We start from the raw sequence: 14,282 nt of genomic DNA on the forward strand, positions 1-14,282 counted from the left end.
ACCTAATGGACTTGGATTTTGCTAAACGTTGTGGATTTCCGATGACACCTCTGTGGACGCCTATCCCTTTGAGAGGGATTGATGCCACTCCTTTGGCGAAAAATAAATCTCAGTTTTGGACCCAGGTGGTAATGCGGGTCGCCCCAGACCATCAAGAAAATTGCAGATTTTTGGTGTTGCATAATTTGCATGATACCATTGTTCTGGGGTTTCCCTGGTTACAAATTCATAATCCAGTTTTGGATTGGAAATCTGTGTCTGTGGTGAGTTGGGGTTGTCGGTGTGCCCTTAGTGAGGCTCCGGTTTTTTCCACCTCTCCTCAGTCGCATGATGTTCCTGACTATTTGGCGGACTTTTATGATGTATTTAGTGAGAATGAGTCTGCGTCCTTGCCTTCTCATAGGAGTTATGACTGTGCAATTGAACTGAGCCCGGGGTGTAAATTTCCCAAGGGTCGGCTCTTCAATTTATCTGTACCCGAGCACGAGGCATCATTTGCTCAGCCTATCTTTCTATCTGTGTGAGTGTTTTTTCATCTTGCTTCACCGTCATTATATGTTGGGGGCTGCCTATTGCTTTGGGGCAGTTTAGATTTCCCTTTCTATCTTTATGCTATGTAGTTTTCCAGCTGTGATCGAGGGGTCTAGGGCACCGTAGGAACCCCCCACGGCTACTGCTAGTTGTTGTTGATAGGTTCAGGGGTCTGCAATCCGATAGCTGCCAACTTCTCTGGTTTTCTGGACTTAGCTAGTATTTCTGTTTTTGCCTCCTACGGTGACTCATTCATATCAGTTTCCCCACAATTTTTGTATACCAGTGCTGACTGCTATAAATGAGTGCAAGCTCCCAGTGCACAAAGCGTCTGCTTACTCCAAATACCCGCCATAGGTTTGGATGCATTGACTCCAGATACTTCCCGTGTGTTTCCTTTTGGAATTTGCCGTTTAGGTCTCATTTACATGTCTTCTTTTTGGCAAATTATTTTCTACGATGCTATTCACATTTTTTTCTTCCTAATCCATGGTCTGCATATAGAAAAAAAAAATTGAGACTTATTTTAGTTTGGTCCAATTTGCAGACCAAACTCACCCTGAAGACCCACCTGTTCCGACAAGCCTACAGCCTGCAATGATCCTCGGTCTACTGAACCACCGCACGACCTGCTCTACCCTCTCTTACTGTATGCTCACCCATCCCTGTAGACTGTGAGCCCTCACAGGCAGGGTCCTCTCTCCTTCTGTACTTGTGTGTCCCTTGTCTTACACATGTTTATTATACTTGTCTATATTTCCCCTTTTCCCATGTAAAGCGCCAGGGAATAAATGGCGCTATATAAATGTATAATAATAATAATTTGTGCGTATCTGATTATCGCTGACTTGTTACTTGATGAATATCAAGAACTTCTAGCAGTTTTTTTCACACATAAAACGGATGACATTCAGATGCTAAAAACAGACATGGACCAAAAACAACCTATAAAAATTGGATCCAGCAAACTGATGAAATTTAGCCTATTTTTTTTTTGTTATGAACGACTACGAAATTATTGACGTTGGAAGAGAAAGCGAAAAGTTAATCAAAAGTTTTGGAAAATAGAATAATAACAAGACAATTTCATGAGAGTCTACGGGTGATGGCTATCACTGTATGCCAGTTTGGTAGCATCCATTAAATCCTTTGGACATATACCTCCGGTGGACACTGCAGGCCCAGTGTGAATAGACCCTAAGATTGTCGAGCATTCATGACTACATTGCTGATTATCTTTATTTTATTTTTCAGGAGGACACATCAGGATTTGGAAGCGTCACTGTATACACAGGTTTTGCAATCTCTGCAAAAAGTTTTGGGAGACCCTGTCCGTCCTCTGTGCTCCCATTATGGAGCGGTGGTTGGTCTCCATGCCCTAGGTTGGAGGGTAAGTTTTCAGACATGTTTAGCGAACTCTTCCTTTTATCAGTATGGAACCTTATTTTAGAAGAATAACAGAATGAAAGGTACTAAACCCATCAGGACTTCAACTAGTTCATTTTTTTTTTATTTCAGGCAGTGGAACAGATGTTGTACCCTTTGCTCCCGACTTACTGGGCTGGATTGCAAACCGTGCTAGATGATCACTCCATGTCCAATGCTCGGGTCTAGGCAGACGGCCATAAGGCCTACGGAGCCATTGTGGTAAGCGGACAAAAGTGAACTATAGGAACCTTTCTTCATGCTATCACCCACGTTACCAGAGACAGAATATGTGCTCTGTCACCTCTGAACAGGTATCTCCCAATTGTCTAGTTTAATCATAACCTAAATGTCTTTGGAGGTCTGCAGGGACTATATATTTTTGCCCTCTCTTGGCCCAGTTTGTTAATATACTTGAGAATGAAGATGAAACCTATTAAATGAATACTACATGATTTCATGAGTGATGGACACCACTGTATAGTATCTACTTAGTGAATGAATTGATCATAAACTTTTCAAAAACTTTTTATCATGTATTAAACAGAAACCTAAAGGGGATATAATGGATGTTTAATAGTGTTCCTCGTCGCTCATCGGATACAATGGAATCTGGTTAAATATATTACAGATGATGTATCCGATGAACCATTATAACCATTGGGTAACAGATTCCTCTATTAGGTATCCATGAATGTCTGTTAAATGTATGGGTCGGGAGTTTTTCCAAGCATCTACATAAGACAGAGGCCATTGATGTGATGGAAATATGACCGAGAACAGCAGCGGTCACATAAATCGGCATGACTAATGACTTTTTGCAACCCCTTAGGTGGCTGTGGAACGCCTTCTGAAAATGAAAGCAAGATATTGTGAGAAAGTCCCTCACCCCACAACTCATATTGTACGTTGCCTCCTAATCCCACTGTGTCTCTGCTCAAGATGCACAATGAGCTGTAGTTTTTTTGGAGACAGTTTAGCTGTTCGCTTTGGCACTGGGGGACTCCATCACAACCAAGAAACACTTCTAGAGGCCAACAGGAGCCAAAAAAGGAGTGTTCTGTGGATGGGGCAAGGAAAATGCCACAGCTGACAGCTCATGGAGAGGAAGAAGTGACAAACCCAGGCAGACAGCTTCAATGAGCTCCAACATCATCATGCCCTCGCGGAGCTTCACGACAGGGAGAGAAGCATTTCAGAGTAGACTCGCACGTGGTTCTCCACGCTTCACCTTCCTTATCGGAGGCAGACAAGCAGGTCGTGGGGGTAATGGTCGGAGGTTTCAGAGTGTCTTCCAGCTGCACACTGGCCCAACGGATACAGCTAGTCGCTATGCCCAAAAGTTGCCAATGATTGGAAGAATGACGTAGCCTGGAGACTTGGGCGCACAAGCAGAACTTTCACTTTATTTACCATTGTGATGGAGATTGTACTTGAGGTTTCAGCAAGACGGACCTTTGCATTAAACACTGCAGTAAATTACTATCTTGAAGACCAGAGTGTTTCTGAGCATATTCTTCATCCCTAAGTGATTAGCACTGCCAACTTCCAGTACTGCCCCTATAAGATAGCAGTTGGTTGCATATGTGGGGTGTTGGAATGAATAGTAAAACACATGATCTTAAATAGGTTCATTTTGGCATACCCACAGGATACACTATAAATGTCTCACGGATGCAGGTCCCATAACTGTAGATTGTGACCCTATGTTGAAAAGAAGACCCGACGGGCATACACATTGTGAAAATTTTCAAGCATGATTCTCGAGATAGATGGCAGTACCAGCGTTTGGGACCCACATTTATTGGCCATGCCATAGACCCCCGCCGATTTGATATTGATGACTTGTCCAATGGTATAACATCCAACACCCCCACTGATCAGCTATTAGAATGTGCGGAAGATCACACCTCTGTCACACCGTATCGTGGCTGCCGCTTCACATCGCTCCCATTACTCGAGTGTATAGCCAGTGCTGACTTATGCTTAAATGCCAGTCTAATGACATGAACTGACGCCATCATAGATCCTGATGATGCTGTGAATCTAAAACTTGCGCCTGCTGATGCCTTTGTCCAAATGAATCCAAATATTTGGTTTGTCAGACGTAAATGTTATGACATTTGCACTAGGTTTTGATTATTAAAATGAGCGTTAATGCTGTAATTGTTGTTCCATATCCTGCACACACATAAAGACGACACTGGGCTTTAACAATTTTATTTCTACATATATACAGGAGATGTACGAAGGTCATAGTGTACGATAGGCTCCCACGGTGAGATCAAACAACTTGGCGTTGGAAACCTGTCCTTGCTTGTCTAACAAGTAGTACAGCGGTCGACCTTTAACCTTCAAGGGTATCATTGCTGGAACCTCAGAGCGGTGAGCCATGCAAGACACGTGCCTCAAGGGGATGTTGAAGGATGAGCCAAGGCCAAACACTCCCGCTGTGGCAATGGTCACGCTCTGTCCTCCTGCATGTAGAGTCACAGCATTCACAGATCGGCGGGAGAACAGCAGCCCGGCAATTACTACAAGGGACCCTAGTGAGAGAAGTAAACCAAAGTTACTACTAGAGCCGCCTAACCCACAGACAATGTCACGGAGCGGTAGCAGAATGATACATAGTTTTGTGGGAGAAAGTCCATTTCACATTGTATTTCATTCATTCAAACGCTTACTGTAAACCCAATTTATATCACATTAAAGTGAACCTGACTCCTTGAACACGGTGTCAGATCAACAGGCGGGCGGCCATAAAGTAGGAAGATCTCGGCAGACTGATGAAGATATTCTACATAAGGCCTCAATCGAAAGTCCGAGTTTTGCGTATGAGTGCCATCTGTGATTTTCTCGGATACTTGTTGGGGCTGTGCACATGTCTGATTTTTTTTTTCTCCTCCTCGAATCGAGTGGTTGGGGAACATGTCTAATTTTGGTCTGAGGGTCGGATCAAAATCAGCAATGAAAGTCAATGGGTCTTTGAAAAGAAAACTCAAACCGCACTTGGATGACATCAGAGTGCGGTCCGATTTTCCCGGATTGTCAGAATAGAGATTTTTTTTAAATTATTTCTCCCAGTATGAGAAAATCTGCTGACACTTGGACCACACTCTGATCACAAAAATTTGTCCGATTTTCTTGTATGTGAAAACATTGTCTGAATGAGGCCTAACCTGTATTCTAGAGTTTATAAATCCCTGCCCATTTCCTGCTTATGAGTCCGGATAGGGTTCTGGTCACGTGTCTGACCAGACCTTCCATTCATGCATTTTGCAATACATTAATGATGTAAATTGAAGCACTGACTCTTAGGGCTCATTCAGACGGCAGTTGTTTTTTTTTTGCATACGAGTGCCATCCATGTTTTTCACAGATAGCACTCGTACCTATAAGAGTGAACGGGGCCTTTCACATGTACGTGATTGTTTGCAGAATGGACATTCCATGCAAATTTCTAAGACATGTGCTGCATAGATCCAAGTGCCGGAACAAAATTGGCAGTGCAAGTCTATGGGTCAGTGGAAGAAAAAAAAAAAAAAGTAATCGAACCGCACTCTGATGACATACAGTGGCAAAAGAAACTAAAGCTTCTCAGTAGTGATGGAGTGAACGTGCTAGGAAAAGGTGTTATCTGAGCATGCTCGGGTGCTGAGTGTTTTCGGAGTGCTCGAATAATATGTTCAAGTCTCCGCAGTTGCATGTATTTTTTTCGGTTCTTCGACAGCCGTAACACATACTGGGACTTCCTAACAAACAGAAAATAATCCCTGCATGTGTGGTGGCTGTCGAACAGCGGCGATAAATGCAGCTGCGGGGACTGGAACATATTATTCAAGCACTCTGAAGTTAGCACCCGAGCATGCTCAGATAACACCGTATCCTGGCACGTTCCTTCATCACTATTTCTCATCTTAGAAAAATTGATGAAACCAAGACCAAACTCTGATGGTAAAAAGTGACACTGACCAAACTCTGATTCTGTTTTAGGAACAAGCACGACACCAAGATTAGGGATGAGCGGACCCGTGGACGTTCGGGAGCCTCCGAAGTTTGGTTCGGATATCAGAACTTTGCCCAACAATCTCAACCCGAACTTTGAAGCTGGAAAAATCAATTTCTCTCACTCCCAAAAAATTCAAACCTGCTTCTTAACTATGAGAAACCACAATCAAAGGGGATTTGGGGAAACCCCTCTCCCCCCATCAACGCTGCAATGTTTTTTTATTTATCCGCACGCTGAGCTTTAGTCATCCTCCCCTGGTCCAGCGCTGCTCCCAGTGTCTGTCATTGTCTGCAGCGCTGATGTCATGTTCACAGCGCTGCAGATAATCACTGAACTCAGCGGCTTTGCCCGAATTGATGGCAAAATCTGATGAGCTCAGTGAGTGGCTGCAGCGCTGTCAACATGACATCAGCGCTGCAGACAATAACGACACTGAGAGAAGCAGTGACCTGGGGAGAGTGAGTAAAGCCCATTTTTGGATGCTAGGGGCCCCCTTTAAGTCCAGCGCAGCCACATATGACAGCAGGCCCTCGCCTCCCCAGAGGTCACAGCCACCTACCCACAGACAAGCAGCCGACGGTGAATACCGTCCTCCACAAGGGGGAGCCCATGTTCCTTCCTCCTTTCACGTCCTTCTCCTCCCCGGCCTCATTCCCTTTTATGTCCCGCAATGATGTGTAACCGAAATGAGCCAGGTAAGCCCAGAAGCCGGCCTGAGCCGCACAGAAGAAGCCGAGCAGTGGGAAGAAGCGCGGCCTCTGGTGCTGGAACAGCAGCACATCTCGGGGCACTGGGTCTGCTTGGAAACAACGAGTGAGAAGAACAGCTCGGGATCGGTGCACCAAGGCGCGAACGTCTCCTAGCAACCTCAGGAGACCCATGCCAATTCTACTATCCCACCCCCCTCCCTGATAAACGCTGACCCCCGGAGGCGCGAAGTGATGACGTCCCCACCAGGGTGGGATCACTTCTAGCGCATGCGCAGAAGCGCAACTGAGGCTGAGAGTAGAAAGATGGCGTCACCCATGAGAGTGGACCGGGAGTAGAAAGATGGCGTCACCAATGAGTGTGAGCCAAGATTAGATGCTTGTTCTGAGTTGTTCTTCCGTTCTCACTGTGACTGACAGATGGAATGAGATTCCTGGTCATTGGTCCGTCCTGAGTGAATGAGGAGAGATAACAGGGACATGTCATCCAAAACATAAACCCTGAAAGCAAACCATAGCTGTGCCTCCTCCGTAACTGTGTACATACTGTGTCAGAGTGCCAGGCAAAACGCTCCAGGCAAGAAGTCACCACAATCATGGTGCTGTAAGCAAAATGTGACCCTATTTTCAGTCCTACAGCTAAGAAGCAACATAAAGGGTGGCACCGAGAGGAATGGATCCAGACACCCATAGTGGCATAACGTACAATATACCTTTCACGCCAAGGCTTCATTCAGACATCAATTTTCAAGTATGAGTTCGCTGTTTTACACAGCACTCTCACCCAACCAAACCAGTTCTCATGCTCTGCCCTGCTGAGGGACAAACACCCTGAAACACGTTTCTGCAAATGGAGTTTCTGGGTTTGGCTTCATTCAGAGAAATGTTTTTTTGCGTACGAGTGCTAGCCGTGTATTTCGCCGATGATAGTCTATGGGGCTGTTCACAAATCCGTTTTCTGAGTGTTCTGCACAAAGTGTCGGTGACATGTCCGATATTGATCTGAGCGTCAGATACAAATTGGCAATGCAAGTCTATGGGGCCGTGATGTCATACGAATGCTGTCTGCTTTTCATAGACTGTTTGCTAGAAAGTAGAAAAACTTTTTTTTGTTTCTCAACTGAGAAAAACTGATGAAACTGTTCAAACCTGGATGAAATCACAAACTCTCCTATACTCTGTTGTCACTCTCCATAGTTTCAACACAAGCTGCTCCATGGTCTGCGCCAGCATGAGCAGTATTGATCTCACCTTTTTTTCATTCATTAAATAAATATTGAATTTCTAGTTTTAAGCACATTTTTGTGCAGTTTAGTGAAAACACATTTTTGATAAGCATTTTTTCTTTACAAAAAGAACACTAGAAGTGGTAAAAATGCACACATGCTTGAAAATGCCTTTAATATGGCGTGTTTCTTATTTATATATTGACTTCTAACCAAAATGGCTGCATATGAGTTTTCCATAAAGAACTTGCTTGTATAGACATCCTTAGGCTACGTGTAGACAACCAGGTATTCCCTCATCCAAGATAATGGGGTCGATTATGAAAATCAGACTCTGACCAGAGTCTTAGCATAGTGGGATTTAATTCTCTCAGATGAGGGGGAAGATGGAGAAAAAATGTATCCATCTTCTCCATTGTGTCAGTCTGTGGCAATCAGACTGCACTCTGATGTCATCCAAGTGCAGTCCGATATTTTCCATGGAATCACTGACTTTCATGGCCAAGTGTGATCTGAATATTGTATCAAATTTGATTTCTCCTCAGATCGGCTCAGTCTGAGGAAGAAAATATGACATTTTCACAAACCCATAGAATAACATTAAGTGTGATCCAATGTTTTGTCAGATTGCAGTTAGACTGAAAATACGGCCATGTGCATGAACCCCATCACTGTGTTCAATTTTATGCCTCGATTTTCATAAAATGTGGATGTATTTTGCTGATATGCCCTTGATTTTGCTTTAGTTTGGGGCCCATTTTGTTTCCATTATAATCAAGGTTACCTACATTTGGGGAAAATAAGTAAGATTTTCTATTGGGTTCAGATCTAGAGACTGGCTAGGTCACTCCAGGACCTTGAAATGCTTCTTACGGAGCCACTCCTTAGTTGCCCTGGTTGTGTGTTCAGGTTATTGTCATGTTGGAAGACCCAGCCATGACCCATCTTCAATGCTCTTACTGAGGGAAGTAGGTTGTTGGCAAAAATCTTGCGATACATGACCCCATCAATCCTCCCGTCACTACCATGTAGTTGTCCTGTCTTCTTTGCAGAAAAGCACCCCCAAGGTATGAAGTTTCCCCCACCATACTTCACGGTTGGGATGGTGTTCTTGGGGTTGTACTCATCTATTTTCTTCCTCCAAACACGGTGAGTGGAGTTGATACCAAAAAGTTCTATTTTGGTCTCATCTGACCACATGACCTTCTTCCATGCCTCCTCTGGATCATCCAGATGGTGGTCAATGGCAAACTTTAAACGGGCCTGGTCATGTGCTGGCGTGATCAGAGGGACCATGCGTGCCCTGATCTTTTTTAGAATCCCCCTTACTCCAGGCGAGATATTGCATGGAGCCCCAGTCCAAGGAAGATTGTCAGTTACATAATGTACAATTGGTTGAGAAAGGTTGAACTTGATGGGCCTAGGTCTTTTTTCAACATACGAAAGTATGTACATTTTTAAAAATCTTCGTGTTATATTTGTCGAATGCCTCTTATTCTGTTATAGGGATTGTATTATTGTTCTCAACAGCATGTCTTATTTAGGCCAGACAGTGTCCTGCCGGGAACAATGATTTTTAAATAAGCTTAAAAATTATTTCACAAAACGAATGAACGCTATACTCATTCGATGGATGAGTGCCAGTCTATTTATTCGGGAAATGAGCGTTCCTAGGACAGTTAGACTGGGACTTTAAATTAACCCGGGCATTTTAAAGCACACAGGCCTATCTTACAATTGGTTACTGATCACCAGTTTCTGTAAATATTCTCTGGTTAGTGACAGCATAGGATCTGACGAATGAGCGCAAGTTCTCGTGTTCTGGCGCTCGCAGCTGTCATGGTGGTTGGTGGAGTATTGCAAAACTCAGCAAAAATAATCCAGTATGTACATAAAATGACCCGGGGGGGTAGGGATTGAAGCACATTTGCGCAAAAATATTACAAGCGATGAATCAGATGGAAAAGCCTAAACCGCCGGCCAAAACGGTGTAAAAAAATCTAAATAATTGCTTATACAAAAAGATGAATATGGCACAAAACTAGGCAAAAAAAAGGCACAACGTAATAACTCAGCTCCTGTGTGGTTGCCTACTGCTTCAGTTTGGAGCAAACCACATGTGTCTTGCCTGCATGTGTGAACACTGCCTGAACTGAATCCTCATCAGATACAGAATGGCAGCAGATTAATAGGTGTGCACCAATCCATATACTGAAGAGACAAAAGGGTGGCACTCACCATTTCTAAAATCGAATCTTTATTGTGACAAATTCAGGCTATGTGCCCACGTAGCGTTTTAAAACGCACACTAAAAACCGGACTCCTTTCCAGAAATCGCGCGTTTTTTTCCGCGTGATTTCACCACGATTCTGTTCGCGATTTTGCCGCGATTTTCTCAAGCAGTTTCCAAGCGATTTGAAGCATCGCTTGGAAAGTAATTGACAGGTTGGTCACACTCGTCACATAGTGTTTGACAAGTGTGACCAGGTTTTTACTATTGAGGCCGCCTATGCGACATCAATAGTAAAAGATAAAATGTTAAAAATGATAAAAAATAAAAAATCGGGTATATTTACCTTCCGACGCCCCGTGCTGCATTCCCGGCCTCAGCGTTCCCAGTAATGCCTTGCGAGACCTGTGATGACGTAGTCTCGCGTTGCTATAGCGATCTCACGAGACCGCGTCATCACAGGGCCTTGCCGCAAGGCATTACTGGGAATGCTGAGGCCCGGGAATGCATCGCGGGACGCCGGAAGGTAAATATACCCCGATTTTTTATTTTTTTGCAGGGGTATGGTACCCAGGGCCTGGAGGACAGTCTCCTCTCCTCCACACCGTGGGTACCAACCGCACATGAAACGCTTAACTTCCCGCATGGTGGGCATAGCCACATGCGGGAAGTAAGCGATTCTCATGCATTCCTATGGGTGCGGAATAGCGGCAATTCTTTGCGATTCCGCACAAAAGAATGATCATGCTGCGATTTTTTCCGCGATGCGATTCCGCCGCGGAGAAAAGCGCAGCATTAGCACAGCATGTGTGGAATGCCATAGGAATGCATGGGGCGTGTTCTGTACACAATTTTTAAACATTTTCGCAGCGTTTTTGCGCCTAAAATCAAGGCAAAAACGCTTAAAAATCGCATCGTGGGCACACAGCCTCAAACATCTTCAGCGAGGGGGGGGGGGGGTAAATTTTGCAAAGAAATCTACAGAAAAAACTTTTTCCCAAAATAAAAATTCACAAAAAAACAGACATATCTAATTTGTCATGGAAGCCTGTGGCTTCTAACGCCCATGTACTCATTATCCACCTGGCTTCTCTTCTCAGGAGTAATTTGTGTAAATCTCCCCCTTGTGGTGGTAAGGTAACCCTTTCCAAACCTGCAAAACATAGGACACCTGAATCCCCTTCATGTTGTTCAATCTCTAATATGTTTAATGAGTCGTGGAACTTCTTTACCTGTACGTATTGAATTCACATGTTCCTGAAATCTAACAAATGACGTCGTCGTGCACGCGCCGACATGTACCTGGACGCTGAATGCAGAGAGGCGCTGCTGAGGAGCGGCTGTGAGGTAAGTATGGAAAACTTTTTTTTTCTTTATAAAATGAATTCAGTGGGTGAGGGGGCTGCACATGATGATGGAGGGGGTGAATGGGGCTGCACATGATGGAGGGGGGTGATTGGGGATGTACATGATGAAGGGGAATGAATGAGCTGCACATGATGAAGGGGGGAGTGGGGCTGTACATGATGGAGGGGGGTGAGTGGGGCTGTACACGATGGAGGGGGGTGAGTGGGGCTGTACACGATGAAGGGGGTGAGTGGGGCTGTACATGATGGAGTGGGGCTGTACATAATGGAGTGGGGGGAGTGGGGCTGCACATGATGGAGTGGGGCTGCACATGATGGAGTGGGGCTGTACATGATGAAAGGGGGAGTGGGGCTGTACATGATGGAGTGGGGCTGCACTCGAAGGGGGTAAGGGGGATTGCACATGATGAAGGGGGAGTGGGGCTGCACATGATGACTGGGGGGTAAGGGGGATTGCACATGATGAAGTGGGAGGAGTGGGGCTGCACATGATGAAGTGGGGGTAAGGGGTACTGCACATGATGAAGTGGGGGTAAGGGGTACTGCACATGATGAAGTGGGGGTAAGGGGGACTGCACAGGATGAAGTGGGGGGTAAGAGGGACTGCACAGGATGAAGTGGGGGGTAAGGGGGACTGCACAGGATGAATTGTGGGGTAAGTGGGACTGCACATGATGAATTGGGAGGTAAGGGGAACTGCACATGATGATGGGGTAAGAGCGGCTGCATATGAAGGGGTAATGGGGACTGCACATGATGTAGGGTAAGAGTGACTGCACATGATGACAGGGGAGTGGGGCTGCACATGATGAAGTGTGGGGTAAGGGTGACTGCACATGATGAAGTGGGGGGTAAGGGGGACTGCACATGATGAAGTGGGGGGAAGGGAACTGCACATGATGAAGTGTGTCGGAGGGGGGACTGCATATGATGAAATGGAAGGGGGCTGCAAATGTTGAAGGGGCACTGCAGATGAAGTGAGGGGGTGATAGGGGACTGCATTCGATGAAGTAAGGGGACTTCAAATTAAAGTGGGGGGACTGCAAATGATGAAGTGGGGGAGAGGACAGGGGACTGCAAATGATGAATTCAGTGTGAGTGACGGGGCACATCAATTTAATTGAATTTGGGGGGTGAGGAGAGCAAATGATGAATTGAAGGTGGGGGCTGGGGAGAGCAAATGATCTATCTGGAGAACAAATAAAGAATTTTGAGTGTGGGGGAGTAAGTGATGTGTTGATTGTGGGGTAGAGCAGTTGATAATAAATAGAGGGTGGGAGAGAAAGACATGACAATGAATTGAGGCGGGAGGGCATGTAAATATAATGAATCAGGGTTAGGGTTAGAGCGGGAGGTACATAATGGGGGGCGTTGAGGATGAAGTGCCTGGTAATGAATTGGGGGAAACAGTACAGGTGCTGATTAATTTATATATTAAATGGGGAAAGTGTCATTTATAGTTAGTGGGTGCACAGTGGTGGATTATAATTTATATGTGGAATGGTGGGTTGCATAATAACCAATTATATATTGATTGTGAGTGCACCTCTGTATTCAGATGTGTAGTGTAGAAGAAAGGGAAAAGGAGGAGAATGTGCTCTGGAAGTGGTGCTCTAGGTAACTGTTATTTTATGCAGAGACGAGTCCTGGCTGGAAGAAGTGATGGTGGTCTGTGCTGGATGAAAAAGAAAAGCAAAGATGAAGTACTTCAACTAGAGACAGCACTGGTGAGTCAGTGTTACCTGTACACTGACACTATACACTGTATACTATATACAGAGCTCCTGTGTATAATGTCACTGCCAGTGGTGATCACTGTATTACCTGTACACTGACTCTATATACAGAGCTCCTGTGTACATTATCATCGGTGATCACTGTATTACCTGTACATTGACACTTTATACAGCGCTCCTGTGTATAATGTCACTGGTGATCACTGTATTACCTGTACACTGGCACTATACTGTACACTGTATACTATATACAGCAGTCCTGTGTATAATGTCACTAGTGATCGCTGTATTGCCTTTACACTGACATTATAAACAGAACTCCTGTGTGTAATGTCATTGGTGATCACTGTATTACCTGTACACTGACACTATATACAGAGCTCCTGTGTATAATGTCACCAGTGATCACTGTATTACCTGTACACTGACAGTAAATACAGAGTTCCTGTATACAATGGCACTTAGTATTGTGTTTTGTTTTTTTTTTAAATTAATGATCACTATTGTAGTATTCAGTCACTATGTGGTGGTAATATGTGATCTGGTCATGTTGTGGCGCTATTCCTTGTATGTGGTATTATTCAGTCACTATGTGGTGGTAATATGTGGTCTGACCATGGTGCAGCGGTATTTCTTCCTTGTATGTGGTATTATTCGGTCACTATGTGGTGGTAATATGTGGTCTGGTCATGGTGTGACGATATTTGTCCCTTGTATATGGTATTAATGGTTCTTTAAAAAAAAATATAAATGTATGTGACTCATTCCATTAAAGAAAAATACATAAATATATATTTATTTTTAATAGAGTAGAGTAGAGCACGGCAGAAAGTCTACCGTGTCATGGTATCAGCTTAAAAATTATTTTGGCCTGAGCAAAAGCTGCTGGTTATGAATGTGATCTGGTGTTTGATGGGAACTGTTAATATCTGATCGGTGAGGATGTGGTGGTGAGCTTTTCCAAGAGTGGGTGGTGGAATGGTGGAGCTGGTGTGGAACCTGGGCGGAGTCTCAAGGGACCCTGAAAATTTTGCCAGTATGGGGCCCCGAA

The 14,282-nt window shown here is 44.6% G+C and overlaps 1 protein-coding gene across 1 annotated transcript in view; it reads right to left on the reverse strand.

The window, feature by feature from the left end:
• Positions 1 to 4,160: 4,160 nt before the first annotated feature.
• Positions 4,161 to 14,282, reverse strand: part of ZER1 (zyg-11 related cell cycle regulator) — a 69,189-nt gene continuing 59,067 nt past the window's right edge. Inside the window, exon 16 of the mRNA XM_073541129.1 lies at positions 4,161 to 4,502. Within this exon, the coding sequence (XP_073397230.1) occupies positions 4,334 to 4,502 (169 nt within the window). The 3' untranslated portion in view covers positions 4,161 to 4,333. The remainder of the gene's footprint in view (positions 4,503 to 14,282) is intronic.

Source organism: Dendrobates tinctorius, unplaced genomic scaffold (assembly GCF_039654945.1).
Source record: "Dendrobates tinctorius isolate UK_male_01 unplaced genomic scaffold, ASM3965494v1 ptg000120l, whole genome shotgun sequence".
Lineage (NCBI taxonomy): Eukaryota > Metazoa > Chordata > Amphibia > Anura > Dendrobatidae > Dendrobates > Dendrobates tinctorius.